Source organism: Larus michahellis, chromosome 2 (assembly GCF_964199755.1).
Source record: "Larus michahellis chromosome 2, bLarMic1.1, whole genome shotgun sequence".
In the NCBI taxonomy this organism is placed as follows: Eukaryota; Metazoa; Chordata; class Aves; order Charadriiformes; family Laridae; genus Larus; species Larus michahellis.
Window position 1 is genome coordinate 61,800,452 of NC_133897.1, and position 21,106 is coordinate 61,821,557.

The 21,106-nt window shown below is 41.0% G+C and overlaps 1 protein-coding gene across 1 annotated transcript in view; it reads left to right on the forward strand.

The window, feature by feature from the left end:
- The window catches only part of ADCY1 (adenylate cyclase 1), a 157,364-nt gene that overhangs the window by 58,527 nt on the left and 77,731 nt on the right, over positions 1–21,106 (forward strand). The window contains exon 3 of the mRNA XM_074575654.1: positions 8,967–9,085. Coding sequence (XP_074431755.1) covers positions 8,967–9,085 — 119 coding nt within the window. The remainder of the gene's footprint in view (positions 1–8,966; positions 9,086–21,106) is intronic.

Consider the following 21,106-nt stretch of genomic DNA (forward strand, 5'->3'; position numbering starts at 1 on the left):
AAGGAAGACCTGGGGAACTACAGGCCAATCAGTCTCACCTCTGTGCCCGGAAAGATCCTGGAGCAGATCCTCCTGGAAACTCTGCTAAGGCACATGGAAAATAAGAAGGTGAGCAGTGACATGGCTTCATTAAGGGCAAATCGTGCCTGACAAATTTGGTAGCCTTCTAGAATGGGGTTACAACACTGGTGGATAAGGACAGAGCAACTGACACCATCTACCTGGATTTGTACAAAGAATTTGACGCTGTCCCGCACAACATCCTTGTCTCAAAATTGGAGAGACATGGATTTGATGGATGGTCCATGTGGTGGATAAGGAATTGGCTGGATGGTTGCACTCAAAGAGTTGTGGTCAACAGCTCAATGTCCAAGTGACAACTAGTGATGAGTGGCATTCGTCAGGGGTCAGTACTGGGACTGATGCTGTCTAACATCTTTGTTGGTGACATGGACAGTGGGATTGAGTGTACCCTCAGCAGATTTGCCAACAACACCAAGCTGTGTGGTGCAGTCAACGTGCTGGAGGGAAGGGACGCCATCGAGAGGGACCTGAATAGACTTGAGAGGTGGGCCCATGTAAACCTCATGACGTTCAACAAGGCCAAGTGCAGGGTCCTGCATGTGGGTTGGGGCAATCCCACGCACAAATACAGGCTAGGTGGAGAATGTATTGAGAGCAGCCCTGAGAAGGACTTTGGGGTGTTGGTGGATGAGAAGCTCAACATGACCTGGCAACGTGTGCTCAACAGCCCAGAAAGCCAACTGCATCCTGGGCTGCATCAAAAGAAGTGTGGACAGCAGGTCAAGGGCGGTGATTCTGCTCCTCTACTCCACTCTCCTGAGATGACGGCTTTATGGATAGTCTTTTATAATTATGATTGTAATAATGATTTACTGATAAATATAATTTTTCAGGAATTCTCAGTAATATTCTGAAACATTGCCACCTTGTGGCTTTTAAAAACTCGCCATCTTTAACAGTGCTTTTTCTTGTACTTAGTTGGAAGAAAGGACATAGCATAGTTTAATTTAAAATAATTCACTAATGAAATCCTGTCTTGGTTTTCCAGCTTACAAGAAGTATAAATGAATGGTAGTAGTTGTTCTTCCATTCATTGCACGAGGCTCTTTTCTCTCTTTTTTTTGTTTTCCTTATAGCAAATGAAAGTGGCTGTGCTGTGTAACATAGGGATGAGAGACACCATAAACCCACTAAGAAATAGCTTTTAAAATTATGCAAGAGTGAACTTATCAAGGTATAATTAGGTAGCAGGTCGTAATATTTAGGATGTACTTTGGAGTCCCAGCTGACTAAGTAGAAGCTGAATCTCAAAATTATATAGATGAGTTGACTTTGAAGCAGTCTTATCAATATTTTATAAAAATGTTTTTTAAATATGGAGTCACTTTCCATTTAAGTATAGCAATAACAAAAGAAGCTCTGTGGTACACAAAAAATCGGTGGGTTAGATTTCATGTTTTGTTTTGTAAAAAATCTTGTAGAGTAGATGATCAAAATGCTTCTTTATTTTGTGAGGTCCTTTTTCTATTTGTCACCATTGTTGGAGTGTTAGTATAACAAACAAAAATATTCATATTTTATCAGCCAGAAAACAAAGGTGCCAAGCTTTTTTTTGTTACATGCTTCTTTTTTTCGTTACATGCTTCTTTTTTTCTTTCTTTTTAAAGTCCCTATGAAAATGTGAAAAGCAGTGGACCATGGGCAGGCAGTCTGTCCTGATGTCGCGAACAGGCTGTAAACATTAGTTTAAAGTTAGGTTTTAATCACTTAGTTGGAAGTAAGGCACTGACGAGGACGGATGTTGAAAACTCACCAAAACGATTTATTTAACAACAATTTAAGTGGCTGAAGTAGGAGGAGAGGAAGAGAAAATGCAAGCAGATTGTCACCACACGTGGATCCAACGGCGTCTCGTTGGTCCCTTTCACCCAGGGCATCATGGGTAGCAGGAAAGAGCCTCGCTTTTGCTCTGTTTGGCTACCTTTTATACTTTTGGCTCCCCTCATTTGCATACGGGCGTAGGAGGGCGGTTCCAGGAGGTGGTGATTTGCATGTGAGGCGCAGTGGGGCAGTTCCAGGATGCGGCGAGGTTGGCATGTGCGCGGTGCGGGCTGAGGGTCACGCAAGAGTCTTCGACGCCAACCTTGCTGTGTCCCTCACCCTTTCAGCTCACGTTGGCACCTTCTGTAGCAGACGCCCCAGCAACGGCAGCCAGGAGGTCGGCATGGCCCAGAAAACTGATCCTCCGCTCTGCACACCTCCAGCAGACGCGTTCCCGTGGTCATCACAGTTCCCCTGCACAAACAGCGCACAAGCAGGGTTTGAGGCAAAGTTCCAGTTTAGAGTCCCACACCGGAATAACGTGGTTCAGTGCCAGGGAGTGTGAGAAGGGACAAGGATCTGGAGTGCCATCCACGGTTACCGCTTTCCCCAGCATGAGCTTGGGAACTCTGAATCCCATTCTGAGCAAGCTCCACAAGACAGAGCTCTCTGCCAAGCCAGGCGTAGGGCCCAGGCTCCCTGGTGGGTGAGGGGAGCAGTGCCTGCAGGCTGGCTGTAAGCAGCAGTTCGGGAGTAACCCAGCAAAGCTGACTAAAAGAGACTGAGTTGCATCCATTACAGTCCTGTTCTCATGGGATTGAAAGACATGCAAAGCAGTAAATTTTTCTGCATGACCCTTCCTCAGGTCCAGACTGTAACTTCATTCTCAAAATGAATTCCACTAGATGTGCCTATACAGTAGCATTAGAGGACAAGGAGCAATGAGATTCAAAAAAACAGAGAAACATGAGAGCCTGCATCTTTGAGGCAGTGCTACAGCTTCTCTGGTTGCTTCTCTTCCATATCTCAGAAAAAATGGCAACAAGGCTTTCTTTTGATAGAATAGTCTGCACTGACTATAAATAAGATTTCCATTTTGTTTTCTATTTACCTCATATGAAAATCTACAGGAATACAGTTTAGCATGGAGAAGCACAGCAAATACATCCCGTTTACGGGTAGAAAGTTGCGAGGTGTCATCCAACTGCACAGCAGGCAATGGGAAAGAAAGAAGAGGATGCTGGCTGGGAATGCTAAGACATTTTTCTGCATTTCAGTCTCCTTTTCTGATGAAGGGAGAGTGGGTTCATAAATGATCTACAACTTGCTGAAGGAATTGGAAAATGTATCACAGCCATTTCCCATACAGATGTCAAAATAAATCATTTTGTACTATAGGAATAGAATGTGGTATTGGACTGGATAGTATTGTTTGGAGAGCTGCATGAAATGATTAAAAATCAAGGTGAAAATTTCAAAGGGATTTTGAGAAAGCCATAAGTGTCTGGAAGAAGCAATAAAACAAGACAGACAATAATTTTCAAAATAGGAGTGGAAAGGCATCTTCATTTGGAGACAGGCTTAAGAAATGTATTAGGAACATGCACTGGGAACTCCCCTAAAAGCAGAGCTGGGGCGCAGGTGGGAGAATCTGTCCAGGTCAGGGATGGGGATGGGAGAGGAAGTTGTGGTGAGAGGCCTCCAAATTGGAGAAAGCTGAATTGATCATTGGAACAGAATAGAGCATGCAGATGATGGCAACTGTTGCTGCAGTAGTGTCTGTTGTCTGCTTGCTTCTTTCCACTTCCCACTCAGGAAAGAGAAACCACACTGCTGCTAAAGGGTGCTGAGCCTTGAGCTCCCCTGCTATTTTAGAAGCCACATTTGCATATAGTAAGGTGGCAGGATGGTTTCAGGCCTCCCCAGGAAGCAACGGGCACCCTCCGCTCCTGATCCTTGTGCTATTGTCCCCCTTGGTACACAACGGTCAGGAGGGACCTCTGGAAATCATCCAGTCCAACCACCCCCTCAAAGCAAGACTGCCAGCAGCACTAGGTCTGGTCAACTGTGGCTTTGTCTAGCCAAGTCATGAATAACTGCAAGACTGTTAAAGTGTTTCCTCAGGTCCAACCTGGAGTCAGAATTGCAGTACAGGAGCTTGTACTTGCAATTAGAATAGAAAATGTTCCAAACAACAAGTAGTTATATAGGGTCTTTTTGGCTATTAACAATGGGAAACATTTATTTTTTTTCTTAATTTCTCTGCCTTTGCATATTTCACTTCTTTGTCATGTGCATAATGGTGCTAGTTGTTGATAGCGCCAAGGTAACACTGAGCAATTCCTAACTGGCTTGGTATGCACATTTTGACTTGCCTTGAAGTCAAATGAATGTTTGTTCCTTCTCTTATTTCTAGCAAATCTTCATTGCTGTGGGAAAAAGAAATCTGAAGGTTTTACTAAATCGAGTATCCTTTTCAAAATCAACTAAGTCTTCATTAATGGTGCAGAAATCCTCATTAATAAGGATACGACAGTTGGCAAAAGCAGCCCAGTTTGGCGTTCCAAATCCCAGGCTAGGACTGGCATTTTAAAATACAAATTTAATGAAAAATGATGTGAATGAAAGAGCTATAGATCCTCATCTGTTATTTTATTTTTTTGGTGAGATTTGTGCAGGGAATGCAAAATCATTGACAGACAATTACAATTTCTGAAAAGAATCTTTTGTTTCAACATGGGATTTCTCTTTAGACGGTGTTAATGCTGAGTGAAGATTTCCAGCAGGAGAATAAGGGAGTGCAAGTTCCTAAAACAGCATAAGTTGGTCAAAGGGCTGAGATTTAATTTTCTGGGTAGAAACCAGCTGTAATAAGGCGAAACAGCATTGTGGATCGGTGAGAAAGGTGAAAACGTGGAAAGATTTTTCTCTCTATTAGGGCTTGTGTTTTGGAATATGCCACATGTTGAGGCTACATCAGTACAATATCTTTTGTCACCAATAAGAAGGTCTGCAGCATGAATGTCGTTTTATTCTAGTCAAAGTTGTTGCTAATTGATTAGTCCTCCCTGTCTCACTCTTTCAATTTTTTTCTGTCGCCACCCATCCCTGTCAGAGGCAGCAACCACTCAAGCATGAATGTCACCACAAACGTGGCCGGCCTTGCTTCAGTGCTGTCACTTGTTCCATTCAATGCACTCTGCAGCCGTGTACATCTAGTTTTCTTTTTAGTCTGGTTTTCAGATTATTTTTATAACCAGATCAGCCATACAGGAGCAAATGAAAAAAAAATCAGGCAACTATGGTAGGACTTGCTGAATATAGATCCAGACGGAGCCCTTTCCCAAACCTTCCACTGTCTGTATTTGGTATACACGCTCACAGCGCCAAACCTGTGAGTCCTTGATCATTCCTTAGGCCAACCTGAAGGGCAATACCACTTTGCTTGACAAGATGAGATTTTGCCCAAAATAAAAACGATTTTTCTTAGATTTTTTTATAGCGAGCTAGAGGCTGTCTTTCATTTATTTTCAGTGCTTCAATACTTTCCATTGCGGGGTTGTTTCTTACATTTTCCAGACTCTCTTCCAGTGACAATTCTTTACAGCTGTGATGCTGCTTCCTTTCTTGGCCTGGAAGGTCAGCAGCAGCTACCCTTTGAGAAAGCTGTAATTGAGTCTTTCCTTGCTTGGTCAGTCTGCGGCTGCTAACCCTCTTTGTAAAGACTCTACAGTTCTTCCTCAGTAATCCATCTTTTCTTTTTTTTTTTTCTTTTTTTTTCTTTTTTTTTTTTTTTCCATCTCTAATGAAAAAAGGCAAGCCACTACAATTTGATATAGGATTTTCATAACCTCCCTTCAGGTCTTGCAATAGTCAAGCTAACACATGTAGGAATCACCATATTTGTAGCTTCCCTTAATACCTCTGACATCTACAGGTTTCAATGCTGTCAAGTGCTGCATCCTGTAGCTCTTCAGTGTTCACAGTTATTCCTTCCCTGTTTTCTGTGCTATTTGCCATGCACCGCAGAAGTTATCTGTGAGTTTTTTATTCACACCCTGTATTGTAATTGAGTTTACAGGCCACAGAACTAGTCAGTCAGCACTGGTCTCTGTAAGAGTCTGTCGGTATAATTTTCATCTGGTTAGTTGTCTCTTTGTATTTTAGTCTAACTTTCTAGGAAACGGAAGCTGAAACCCCACTCTTTCTCCGTAACTGCTTTGGAATTTACTTATCCATTTCAGCAAAATGGCAAAGATCTTGTTTCATATGCTTACTTAAAGAGAAGTTACAGTGAACATTTTGTCCTTGTCAGACATCATCAAATTGGCATCCAGGATAATACTTATGAAATTCCAGCATCCTTTGGAGTTTGTACCATCTTAAGCATGAGAGAATTTAACGATCAGTCCAAACTTCTCGCTTGTGTGGATAGGCGGTCAGCTCATTTTACAACCTCAGTATATTTCAGTTAAAACAGTAAGACTGTAAAACTGCAAGACACAGGTAATGGGCAACAGAGCTTTGTAAGATCCACTATTGACAAAAATATTTGTTTTTAACCCAGATTTTGGGTTATCTAAATATAATTCTGCTGCAGAGATATAAGCATACTTAATTAAACTAACATAAAAATTATAGTATTTAACCATTTTCTACCAAGATGTGAGACTGTTTGGTTAATCTGAAAATGCATAAACTGTTAAAAAATATTCAATTCCATCATATTCTTTGCAATATTCTTAGTATACATATGAGAACAATAGGAAATAGCCTTTGTTAATGATCCTTAGCCTCAAGACCACATGAACTGCCACAAACATATGAAGGAACTTTAGTCTACAGTAAGTACCAGGGTAGTTCTGCAAAGTTTAACTTATTCCGTGGTGACATAAATATCCAATGTGTCTTCCTCCAGAAGAAACTGTAAAATTAGAAATCCTTTGAGTGTTATTTGGTATCTCTGGCTGGTGAATGTGTTCTTGTGAGCAACACAAAGCACTTGTCTCAGTGTTACTTGTTGCTCCTTATTTATTTAATGTCATTTATTAATGTCTCCTTATTTATTTAATGTCGTTGGCAAAGAAGGCCAATGGCATCCTGGGGTGCATCAAGAAGAGTGTGGCCAGCAGGTCGAGGGAGGTCATCCTCCCCCTCTACTCTGCCCTGGTGAGGCCGCACCTGGAGTACTGTGTCCAGTTCTGGGCTCCCCGGTTCAAGAGGGACAGGGAACTGCTGGAAAGAGTGCAGCAAAGGGCTACCAAGATGATTAGGGGACTAGAACATCTCTCTTATGAAGAAAGGCTGAGGGACTTGGGTCTCTTCAGTCTAGAAAAAGAAGACTGAGGGGGGATCTTATCAACACTTATAAATACTTAAAGGGTGGGTGTCAGGAGGATGGGGCCTGGCTCTTTTCAGTGGTGCCCGGGGACAGGAGAAGAGGTAATGGGCACAAACTTCAACAAAGGAAGCTCCACCTAAACATGAGGAGGAAGGTCTTTACTTTGAGGGTGGCAGAGCACTGGAACAGGCTGCCCAGAGAGGTGGTGGAGTCTCCGTCTCTGGAGACATTCAAAACCCGCCTGGACGTGTTCCTGTGTAACCTGCTCTGGGTGACCCTGCTCTGGCAGGGGGGTTGGACTAGATGATCTCCAGAGGTCCCTTCCAACCCCTATCATTCTGTGATTCTGTGATTTAAATAAAAGGAGGATGTGGTTTGGCCAAGATCGCCACTTCTGTCATGTCTTGCAGCTGCCATTATAGTGGCTCTCTTATCAGATAACAGAGTCACAGAATAGTTGAGGTAGGAAGGGAACTCTGGAGGTCATCTGGTCCAACCACCCTAATTTCCAGGATGGGCTGCTCCATCACTTTTCTGGGACTCAACGTGAAACTGACTGGCCTGTAGTTCCCTGGGTCCTCCTCTTACCCTTCATGAAGATAGGAGTGACATTTTCTTTCTTCCAGTCTTCAGGCACCTCTCCCAGTCACCATATTTGATCAAAGATTATTGATAGTGGCCTTGCAATGGCATTTGCCAGCTCCCTCAGTGCTTGTGGATGATTTTCATCAGGGACCACAGATTTATGTATGTCCAGTTTGCTTAAGTATTCCCTGACCTGATCCTCTTCCCCCAAGGGTGCATCTTCCTTGTTCCAGCCTTTCCTGGTGTTCTCTGGAAGCTTAGATTCCTGAATCAGATCAGATGTGGTTATGTGAATTCATTCAGACTGTTGCCATGGCTGAAGCTATCAGGTCTGATGGATAAGCTTGGAATTGCATTTTAAATGGCAAGTGTTTTCTGTGTGAAAAATAAAACTTGAGTAGGTGTCTAAGGACACTTTACAACACCTAAGAAAAACTGTTGCAAGTTTGCCAGGTGGTACCTGTGGATGGTCCAGAATACATTGAAAAACTGCATAGGCCTTTATAGTCAATATTGACAAGATCCAAAATGTTAGAGGTCCTTTTTGTGCAGGTCAGTGACCCACGCAAAAAATCTCTCTGTGGTTATAGCAAGTCAAGAGATGTGTTTAACCCAGGGTTTTTACTGATGCATTTCATTAATGAGCTGGCTGGAACAGACATTGCCACGCTGGAGAAGATGCCATTAAAACTGTACCGTTATTACTGTTCTGCTGATTTCAGACTGTGGATAAATCTATCATCCACTCTCACTGCTTAATAACCAGCTGTCATAGTCCTTGTAATCTAACACTTTCATTAGGTTCAGAAATAGGACACACAAAAGGAGAGCAAATGATCCTGGGAAGTCTTTCCCAGACAGATAAATGCTAGTAACAATAAAGTAAGTTATTATTAGCATTGTGATGTTAATGAAAATTATGGACAATCATTTGCTCTTGAAGCTGGCTCTTCCCTTTCTGTATAGTGTTTTGATATTTATTTATTTATTTATTTATTTTAGTGCTGAAGACTTTAAAAAGACACCCACACAAGCTGCAGAAGTTTGAGAGAAATGGTTCATAGTATTTATGCAGCAGAAATTCTCAGGAAGCAGACTAGATTAGGGAAACATTGTCTAGTTTTCTAGTTTAAAACTTCTGAATAATGGTCATACGCTGTACAACAAACCTGATGTTGTTTACGTTTTCTTTTAGGAACGTCTCCTGATGAGTCTTTTGCCCAGGAATGTTGCAATGGAAATGAAGGAAGATTTTCTGAAGCCCCCTGAAAGGATTTTCCACAAGATTTACATTCAAAGGCATGACAACGTTAGGTAGGATTGATGTAGCCCATGAAATAATTTAAAAGAGAGAATATTTAGTACAAATATAGTGACATGCAATTGCCGTCAGGTCTTAGATAAAAAAAATCCAACTAGTTTTGATTTGTGAAGATTTGTCATTTATGCAGAGGGGGTGAATGAACCCAGTAGACTGGACTTCATAGTCTTCTCAGAAGAAAACAGTGAATCAATAAATGGCTTAGAATAGTAGTGCTCGGGAGGCAGGCAACTTTTTTCAAGTGAGTGATCGTTCTTTTTGTAGTGTATTACGGTTTGGATGAATAGGAGTACTTATTTTGCATGATAACTTTTACACATTTATATTTTCCTGACAGTAAGATGAATGCAATAGATTTTCTGGGTAATTGCATGGAAAAACAGAAAGAAAGTGTGATGTAAACTTAAAAAAATGTGTATCTGTCCCCATCATATGAGCATTCCTCCACAGAGGTTATTGACTGAGGCTCAGTTCTACCTCTTGCTTTTGCTTAGTAACAGACTGTTGTGCAAGTGGTGTTGTGCATTCTCATTTGCTATTCTTCTCTGCCCCCCCCAAACAAATTCATTAAAGGCCTTGTCTGAATGGTCTTCTTTTATCATACTGCCTCTGCCTACTTCTTCTTCAAGTGCCATGCTTCCACACCAAAAACAGCGTCAAAGAGGTTTACTTGGTGCAGCCCTTGCACTAAGCAAGGTGCAGGCCTAGTAAGTGATGCTGCAGAGCTGCCTTGATTTGCACCGTGTACTCATGTGGCAAAGGCTCCCTTAGCACCTCCTCCTATCCCTCATTCACTGATAAGTTCCTTCTTTTGGGGTTCAGTCTATCTCCCATTGACGTGACTCTGTTATTTGGAAGGACCACTTCCTAGTGACTAAGCTGTTGCAACCGAAAGCATTTATGTCAATGAGGGTATCGGAGATGGCTGTGATGGGAGTGTTTAGAAGACTGACAAATTAGGTCATTTTTACAATGTAAAATTAAACACTGCTAAATTTATTCATTAGCAGCTGACTTGTTGCTAATGGTTAAATCTTACATAATGTTGATCATCATCACTGTGTATGCTTACAGTACCCCAGAGCTGATGCTTCAAAGTTATCATTGTTGGCTTCAGTTTTCGATGATTCTTAATTGCCAAAGTCAGGCGTGAGAGCTCCTGAAAAAGAGAATCCAAGATCGGAGTGGGCTGTCTTCCTCCTTCTCCAATTTTCCTTGTCTATGCCTCATGCTTTTATGCTTTTTCTTCCCCCACCCCTCAGCCTCCCTCACCACCATTTGTTTTTTTTCCTTTTTCTTGTCAGTCTTCCATCTTTGGATGATGTCCTGTCTATTTGCAGTCACTTGTCCTTATCTTGTGTGCTGCCTGCCAGATTTTTGTTCCTTGGGTGCCTTCTACTACCTTTGTTTGTGCCTTTGGTGATCACATTGCTTATATACTTACAAAAATTGTGTCTAGTTATGCCATCACGGTGCTATGAAATACATATTTACTACTATTGGTTGCACTTATATTCAGGTTCAAGGCAAGCTAACGATAATTATATCCTGAGCAGTACATTTATACCTTGTATGTGTCGCAAGTCTCTGCACTGGTTACAGTGTGGGTCGTCTTCTTGAATGGCGTTGCTTTGCAGCTGGACTGCTTGATTATAGTGCTTCTGAGTCCCGTCTTGCACTGAGATCTTTTTGAATTGTAACCTCAGGAGTAACCTTTTTTTTTTCTTTACGTGAAATGGTGTTTCACATAACCACTAAGGCCGCTGTGTCTTTCTCACTGCTTTGATGTGGAGTTCATAAAAGATTTTGAATCTGAATACCCTTTCTGGAAGGTGAATTTATTCTCTGACATTGAGAGGGTACTTCTGGGGCAAATGGAGGCAAAGAGAGATGGTCTCGTCTTAATGTCAAAGGAAAGATCCTCAGGGAAGACAACTGAAAACAGGAGACCTCTCCTCGCCATCTGTACTTTAAGAAACTGTATTACCTTTTTATTTCAGTAATGCAACTATTGTATTAAAAAAGAAGATAAAGTGGGGGGTGGGGGGGCGCACAGCGTCCCGGTAAATACCCAGCAAGCTGTTGCTAGCAGGTCCCAGTAGACCGGAGTTTCACCCCAGGAGCTGTGTAACTCTGCAGATCTGAACGATGCAGGGGAACTCCCTGCAGGTGCCACCCTGATGCCAGTGTGGAGGACAGCACTTACGGCATCCCTCCAGGAAGTGCTCCAGGTGGTCAGTGCCAATAATAAGATGTGTGCCTTACCTTTTTAAGAAAATAAAACCAACTTTTTTTACTTATGAGTAGTGGCAGCTCAGTGCTATACCAGGCAGACCTAAGAAACCATTCCCATATTCTCATGACTTGCCTTCTTCACACCAAGCAGTTCTGTAAAACAGCACTATGAAAACAAAACAAAAAAACAAACAGACAAACAAAAAGCCCCTCTGCTGTTCCAAATTCCTGGAGTTTTTAACCCCAAATCTACACAGTGCAAAATAGAAAATGAGCTGCACTTTTATCCTTCCTATTGCAATGCTTTCTTTTTTCTCCCAGCAAATATCTGGAAGTGTCAGAGCATTATCCTCCAGAAAGGATAGGCTGGAGGAGGGAGACATGCAGTTAGTAAACTGCATGATTTTTCCACTCCTCACCTATTAAAAAAACAAAAAGCAAAAAACCCAACAACAAAAAAAATCTCAGCAGTAACAAAATGCATCTGTTTCAGTCTTCTAAGTAGCTGCCTGAAAAAAAAACAACAGGCTTTAAGCACTAGATCTTACATGTGAAAAATAAGAGATTGATACAACTACCTTCCCTATCTTCTCCTAGAAAAACACAGGGGGATACTTTACAGTGGGGAGATACATATATATACACACACAACCGCAAAAAGTGAATGATGGACTGGGACAAGTTACTGGCATATTTCAGGTACACCATGGCAACAGCCCTGGTTTATCAATTAGTTGGTAAATATTTCAGCAACTATCAAATAGTTGTTGAATGATTGACTGCAACTGACTGCACCTCTGAAAGGGAATGGAAACACGCCTCTCCATGTTGAGGGCAGAGTCCTAGTGTTGTGTCGCACTTCACTGAGCTCTTCCCAGATCTGTAGTAAAGCGATGAGTTTATTTTGCTTACAGATAACTCTCTTCAGTTAGAAATCACTTCAGACCTCCATCTTAGTACCCAGTATTTTATTTTTCTTTCTGCAGTACAAAGCATTAAACTCCTTCAAGATCAACTGAAGATTTCTGTGTGGAGTGGGGACCAGTTTAAAACTTGCTTTATATTTCCATTTGGGACTGTTTGTTCTAATGGCATCAGTGAATATGGCCCATAAAAGAGCACTGATTAGATGGCTTCCTATGCAGAACGACAATGCCATCAAAGGAACTTGGAAGGGCCCTGGAAACTGTAGTGGTTTGTGGGGAAAAACCCTTTTCTCTTCCAAAATGCTCACATTTAGCAAACGAAAAATTCCTGCTAAGAAAGACATGTACAAGCTCCTAACTTGGTGAAGGTCTGTTACAAAACTTTACTGGAAGTGCCAGAAGTGCAGAGGAAGGCTGAAAGCTTGAACCCTCCGTGTTCCTCCAATGCCAGAGCTTGAACTTTAATAATTTAGTGCCAATAGAAGCAGATCCTTTCCAGAATTCACATGCTTACTGCTTGAGCTTTGCAGAAACAAATACTGATGGTCCACAATTTGAAATATTGGTTAGCTACTTGATATATTTCTTTTCTCATTCTGTAACTCTATTTTTTATTTAGCTTTTATTTTTTTAAATTAATTGCTCTGAATATTTTGTTTATGTCAGCTTTTTATCAACTTTATTTGCATTGTTCCCCCTTCCTTTTATTTGGTTTCTCCTAATCCAGTTTTGTGGTGGTTCTGTAATATTTTTTTTTTGCATTATTTGAAGATTAAGTGAAACACACAGAAAGAACTGCTTTTTTCTTCTCTCTCAAAATCCATTAACTGTTAACTTTTGAAGAGCATCAAAGCTCTCTGTTCAGCAGTTTCATGTCAAAAGAAAAAGATCACTAGGCCCAAATTCACCTTACTTTTGGAAGTGAAATAATGGTACAAGAAAAGGTTGTTACCCATTCCAACCCTCTGTATGTATTTGTGCCTGAGCTAAAAGGAAGAAGAAATCTTTCCCAGCCAAGTTTTATTATCTCCTGTGTACACTCTGTAAAGGGTAGTGGTTAAAACAGAATGTATTTATCTATGGAACCTTCCCAAAGAAGAGGTCAAAAGGAATCACAGAATGGTGGGAAGGGTCCTTAAAGATCATCTAGTCCCAACCCCCCTGTCATGGGCAGGGACGCTTCCCACTAGACCAAGTGATCAAAGCCCCATCCAGCCTGGTATTGAATTGTCACAAGGTGATGAAAATCATTCCTTTGCCAACAAATTCTTTAATGTACAGACATGCCGCTTTTTTCCCCCTATGTTTTGTTTTGTCAAAGAGGAAAAAATAAGACTTTTTGCTACATTGTAAAATTTTTGAACATAATTGCTGTACAGTAGGAAACGAGTGCATGTGTTTTAAATGGAAACAAACAACTTAATGCAAATGAAATATGCAAACAAGACATGAAAATACACCCCCAAAATTATTGTAGCGTGAAACCAGTGAGGACACAAAATTCAAGCAACAGGAAGGTAAAATAATCGCAACCAGTATCATATCTGTACTTCATCAGAAGGAAATAGTCCATACACAGTTCAGGAGCCTTTCAACACAGTATAGGTATTATCTTACTGGGGTGACCCCAGCCAAGGTCACAATGAAGAATGTGAGAACCATATGTCAGCTTACATGTGAAGACTTCGCAACAGAACAGCTCTTCTCTGATGCTCAGGAGTATGGTTTATAAAATGCAAGACACAGCTCTTCCCTAAGATGAGGTTAAGTAATGTAGGATTAATATTTCCTTTTCTTATCCCTTGTCTCACCCTACAGGGTTGAGGAATTTACAGATTGCATATATACGTGTAGTGGCTACTGTAAAAATACACTACCCCTGACTCAATTTCTCCATGCAGCTATAATTAAATTAAGTAATTTCAAGTCATGTTTCAGCTCAAATATATGCCCCTCAACACATTTTGGTTTTTGTCTGTTTCAAAATGAACTTTTCCCACTCCATTAGATATGAGTGGAACTGTTTCAACAGATGCATGGATGAGGATACGCTTTACTTTGTATCTTAAAAGACAACTTCTCACTGGTCTATAACTCAAAGAACATTCAATAGATAAATAGAAATTGCACATTGAACTGCTACCAATTTTTTGAGCCTCTGGTACAGCAGTTTCATTTAGCCTAATTTTTACTAGGGTGAAATAGAACTGGCTGCTAAGAAGAGATATTAATTTCAGACAACACACTGCTCCATTCAAAGCTACCACTAAAAAGATTCCTCATGGCCATTTAGAGGTTGTTGTGACCCACTCTGAGGCCAGAGCACCGCCTGCAGCTATTTATATGCAAATATTTCTGATCTGTCCTGTCTTCTAGAAAGCCGCAGAACTCAAAAAAAAATTTGAATTTAACTTTCCTGTTTCGATGCTTTAAAAAGCCGTGATCATGATGCCTATCACGGCTTTTGTATATAGGTTTTATGAGCTCATAAGGCTTCGCAGTGAACATTCATTTCATGAATGACCGTTTTGCAAAAACAATCCTGTCTTTGTTTTTAATTTTAACAGCCCCCTTTAATTTCTTGAGAGCACTTGTTTCTTCATCATCGCAGTAAATTATAGATAAAATTATTAATAATTTTCCCTTATGGTTGATCTTTAAGGAAAAAAAAAAAAAACACCACCCTACAGGTTCCTTTCTAAGGCACCATGTGCCATTAAAATATAATTCTTATTATAAGCTGTACTCTAATTAAAGAAATAACCCCAGTGGAAAGAAAAAACAGAGCGTGCAAACCTTCCTTATTTTGCTGAGTATTTGTTTATACAAGTGGCTCCGTTGAAACCAGCAGGATTATGCAAGTGCACAAAGCACATGAGCGAGTGCTGTTAAAAGTGAACATTTACCACCTACACGCTCTTAAATCTCTTGTGTAACTTGGCAGGATTTCTCTTTCTGAATGTCCCACAGAGTGACATAGAAAAGGGTTGCTCCATCAATACTCGCCGTTGGGAAGCGGCTTAAATCTCTTCAACAGAGCCACAGGCTTTCCACGCCAGGTCTCAGCAGGGGCAGCAGCTTCCTGCGGTGCTGTGGAAGGGCCGCAGTCACCGCCAGGCAGGTGCTGGCTATGCCCGCCTGCAGGGATTGCAGGGGAGAGACAGTGGAGGAAACAGGAATACAAGAGGTCCTGGAGGGATGACGCGGGGCTTGTTGACACAGAAATGCTCCAGAGAGTCAAGGAGTATGAGATAATGATGTACGTAACTTGTATGGCTGTGCTGAACCGGCTCGGCTCCTTGTTTATGACACAGATGGGAGTAATGGCTATTCGTAACGCTTTTTTTTTCCTGAAGTTGCTCACCGCAGTGTTGCTTTGCTTTTATTCAGAATGTTTATACCAGTACCAGTTAGAAATGGGCGGGGTGAGGAGGGTGTGCATTTTTGCATATCAAAGCAAATACTCCAGGTAACTTTAAAAAAAATCCTGAGGAAACCTTCACTATCAGTTCAAATCATAGAATGGTTTGGATTGGAAGGAACCTTTAAAGATCACGTAGTCCAATTCCCCCTGTCATGGTCAGGGACATCTTTCACTAGATGAGGTTGCTCAAAACTCTGACCAACCTGACCTTGAACACTTCCAGGGATGGAAGTGTACTATGACAGCTTTACAGTGTTGGTGGATCTGGGAAGAGCCACTGACATCATCTACAAGGACTTGTGCAAAGAATTTGACACTGTCCCACACAACATCCTTGTCTCTAAATTGGAGACATGGATTTGATGGATGGACCAATCAGTGGATAAAGAATTGGCTGGATGACCTCACTCAAACCTGGCCTTGAACACTTCCAGCGATGAGGCATCCACAACTTATCTGGCCAACCTGTTCCAACCTGTGTCTCACCACCCACAGAGTAAAGAATTTCATCTGTCATATTATTAATGAAAAAATCGGATAGCTTTCTGTCAGAAATAAGCTCATTTTCCTATCATATATAGAAAGGCAACTACGAATATGTAAGAAGGACAGGCCATGTTTTCAGTGGGGGGTGTTTAAGCTGCAATCTAGCAGTCAATACCTTAAAAAAATGTTAAAACTTAAATATTATTGTTCAAAAAAACAACTAGTTTTAAGCTTATTTTACTGAATGAGAGTAAGGCCAGTCTAAAGTTCCAGAAAATAGCCACCAGAAAGCTGGAGTCGAAACTGGGTTTTAGCCTTGCTCTGGGAGCGCTGCAAGAAAAAAGGCAACGCCAGCCCATGTGCAGCTGCACCAACATGCAGTTATTAGCCGTGAGCAGAAGGTGTTACTGGAGTGATGGGGGTTTTAACTCATGGAAAGGGTAACCATAAGCTGTTACCTGGAGAGAGAAAAACAGTAACAGAAGTGTTTCTTGCATCTCAAATGAAGCAATCAGAAGGAAAGATTTCGAACGAGTCTCCTACTGCTGCTGTCTTGCGCTTTAGTAATACTCAGTATATCTTCTGTAAGCAAGCAGGCAGCGTTAGGAGCAAGCAAACCTCTAACCCAGGATAGCACTGCTCCTGAAACACAATGGCATCACACAGACTTTAAAATCAAGAGCAGAGCAGAAGTTTGACAAAGCTCTGCTCAATAATTGATTATTTTTTTCCCGTAGGATTTAATTAGAATATTGACATGCTGTTGTGAGGCTAATAACTTGTCTGTCTAAAAGCCGAAGTGACTTAAGTTTTTGCCGTATTAGCCAAAACTTCCTGGTCCTGTGAATTTCCTGGTAAAATCCCGGTATGACTGAAAACTACAGGACGCGTGCTGAATATCTCAAAGAGAACAGGTTGGCAGGGTTTTTGGTATAGCACAGAAACAAAGAGAATAATAGCTCTTTGGGGTCCCTTTGCTCAGTTGTGGGATGGAGGAAGAAGAGCATTGCTGAGCCCCTAGGGAATGAGGCAACACCAGGCTTAGCACTGTAATAACGACTTAGCCTTGCTAACCATCACATTTACATCACTTGTCGCGGAGAGCGGTGCTTGAATCGTGTGATAGCTATGCTGTTGAACAAACAGAAGTAACCTTTGTCCTTTGTTTTCACTTTCTTTCCACTTCAATGTCTCTTCTTTCTCTAATAGTTGCAGTTTAATTGAGATTGGGTTTTTTTTTGGTTTTTCACCAGAGTGCCCCCATGGCATTGTTAAGATTTCTGTGGAATTAAAGCAGGGAGAGTCATATCCCTGAATGGTCGTTAAGAGAAACAACTGTTAATGGGTAGCTTCTCACGTCTTGTTTCTATATATGTTAATACTTTTTTTTTTTTTTACATAAAATTAATTGGCAATAGCTGTGAAGTGCCCCTTAGTATACCATACTATTATGAGGTCTCTTTCATGCATAAATAAGCCCTAATTTACTCTAGATTAATCCTCCTTGAGGATGTGAACCTCCATGGCAATTAGTGGTTAAGTTACAGTGAACCAAGGCTACTTTGCTGTTGACACTTAACACTGATGTCACTCCTGTAGTTGCTTTGGCTGAACCTTCCCGAGAATATCAGTGTTAGACATGGCTACGCTCAAGACTGTCGGTATTTGTGTGTGAATAATATATCAGAATTGAAGGAAATGGAATTTCAGTGTTAATTTGTGTTCTGTTGAGAAACAGATAGGGACTTGGACTTTGAAAATATTTGAATATATTTGAAAATACCCAGGTTGGATGGGGCTTTGAGCAACCTGGTCTAGTGGGAGGTGTCCCTGCCCATGGCAGGGGGGTTGGAACTACATGATCTTTAAGGTCCCTTCCAACACAAACCATTCTATGATTCTATGAAAATACGGTTTGGGCCTGGAAACACTTCAGGCATATCACTGGAATTCTGGCACTGTATATCTTATCATTTCTCTCTTTAGTACCCTCATGATTTTCATGGCCATAGCAAGAATTATAAGCTCTTCTGTGTTCTCACTCCCTGGGGCAGATTTTGCCACCTCCCGATAAAGGCCTTCTGTGTCCTTTACATTCCAAAAACCTGAGCAGGACGTAACAGGGGAAAAGAAGTTTATTGCATCAGATAGGTGATTTGACTCCGCAATCAAAACCCCGTGTCACAGACCAAGATGCTAACCTAATTTGTTTTAGATATTGTATAAGAAAGAGTAAGTGTTGGCACTGCCCCACAATACTTGTAGTCCAAGTAGTAAGGGAAGAGGCAACAGATGGACACAGACGGGTGAAGAAGTGCAGGAGAGAATATTGGTCAGCACACTAGCTAAAATAAAATGAACTAGGTAATGAGTTTCAATGCCATTTTTAGAATATCAGAGCTCCCTGGGTGTGAGAGGGGGTCACCCTCCTCAACACTGGCACCCCTGAGTAGCAACTGACTGTGGAAGCAGCAAGCTCACAGTCCCAGTTGCACTTTGGGTCTCCAAAGCCCCTGCTCATCCACTGGCTGTTTCCTGCCATCCCTGCTGAAAAATCAGGTTTGGTCATTTGTATTTCAGCCAACTTTCAAAAGAAGTGCAGCAGCTGCTATGGTTGCAGAATTTCAAGGTGGTAAAAATGAGCAGAATTTCTCTAAAAAAAAGGCAAGTGCTCACAGCGTTGCCCCATTTGTTGTGCCATGTCCAGACACGGGAGTTATCGTTTGCACATTTTAAGAATATTGTATTAAAGCAGTTACAAATTTCTTTTTAGAGCAGTTAGAATTTTTTTCAAAACTGTCCATGCCAAAAAAGTGTAACAGTAATCATAGTACCTAAGCTACTCCATTAGCTTTAAAATAGATGCAGTTAAATGCAGTATGAAGTAGTTCATAAGCATAACTGAATTACAACTGTGTCTCAGCACACAATAATTACATATTTTACCTAAATTTGCAATTACATGTTCTGTTATATATAGTGGGTACTTTTATGGACTTCATTTTTTTGTATAATTACCACTGTTTCGAATCAAATGCTGAGGGCTAAGCATTTTTAAAATGTTTAAAGGGCTAGCAGGGATCCCATACTGAGTTACTAAGACAGTTGTATGTAAAATAACTTTGCTTTTAACTGAGTAATTATGCATGAATGTGATTCCTGTGCTCTACACTTAACTACGTGTACAGATCAGCAGTGTAATGGCTGCTCTGTTAGTTGTTAAGACATTGTTATATGGTCTCCACAAACACTGGACATTTCTGGTTTGTATTTACGTGTATGTTCTTCATTTTTGAGACCTTTATAAACAGGTAACATTATTCTTATCTTAAAGGCCTTATCCCCCACCCCAAATGCTAAATTTTTTCAAATTGGTGCTGCGGAAGATATTAATGTTACTGTAGAAGTGGTTAGACAGGAAAAAAATCAGTGGCACATTTAAAATGAAAATGGAAAAATAAAAACAATCAAAAAGTAGAATGTGCAAAGGATGAGGTATAAAATGGCAGAAAGGCTAGCAGAAGCATCTACACCCCCCCTTCCATACTAACAGTATCTAACTCAAACCTGGAAACTATGTGGCATGTTGGATTGCAAAAATTGTCGTTGTTGGTTTCTTCCATGTGTCTTTTTCGACTGTATGAATCCTGATGTGAATTTAGGTCATAGAGCAAATGGGTCATAAGCAAACTGTATGAAAGACCCTGATGCACATTTAAGTACATCTGAAAATCTTCCAGGAATTTAGGAGGACGATTTGATGTTAACTGATGAATTTCCAGAAAGACCAACCCTGGTCTGTCAAACAACAAGGATGCCAATCGAGAATTAAGAGAATAAGTAGATCTCCACAGCCAAATATGCAGAGTACTTTGCTGGCATTGTTGCACTCTGTTCATGCCTTTTACCTTACCCATCACTTGGGTGGTTCACATTCATGATAGGAGAGACACAAATCAGTAAAATTAACTAAATGCAATGTTTTTATGTTTTATTTTAAGAAATATATGTTTTTATTTTGAGAAAGCTTTTAGTTGTGTTTAAACAGGATAGGAATGGAATAGCTATTTTTTCTGTGAACCAGAGCCATCTTGAGCAATGTTCTCATAAAGCATGCTCAAAGGAGAAGAGTGTGGGGAGACCGCCCCAAGGGTTAACATGACAACATAGAGGCTTCTTTTGTAGGTCAAAGTCGTTGAACTTTGGATGAGTGGGTTTTGTGCTGGGATGCATTACCTAACCTGCTCTGGTGGACAAGGGATTTTAGCAACCGGGTTAAATGAAATTCCAGAACAGGGGCTGATTTAGGAGTTCTATTTTCAATTTTTTGGAGCTTATTGGGAGAGTTCAGAGTTGGTTTGGGTCAATGGGAAACAGTAGACTTATTAGTCCTGCTTTTCTAGCATCTCCTATTTCATATACAGAGTGAAGGTATGTTGAGAGAAAAGGGAGTACATAATGCTTAACTTTCAATTTGCGATCTAAGTTTTACACTATGTTAAGTATACCTAGGCCATGTAGCCTGGGAGTGTTTGTTAGCATTTGCATAAAGAAAGGCTTGTTTGACATTTATAGTCTGAGTATTGGAGATAAATGCATTAGGTTCCTGCAGTGGGCTACGGGCCTCTGCCAACAGATTAAGGAATCTAAATAATTAAATGGATCATAGCTTCATACTCTCTCAAATTTCAGGATCTGCCCAAGAATTTTTATTCTTTCTATCACACTAGTATCTGTGCTTCTTTCATCCTTTATCATTTATCGTGCTCCCTTTATCATCACAGATGGGTAGGGATTGTTAAGGCAGATTAAACTGTTGGACATTAAAACCTTGCTAACGCTGATGGATGCTGGACACTTACCTCAGCCGCACAGCACAGTACAGAGAAGCCTGGCCTGATGCTGTGGATGCTAGCCCCTCACAGGGAGCAGTAAGACCACAC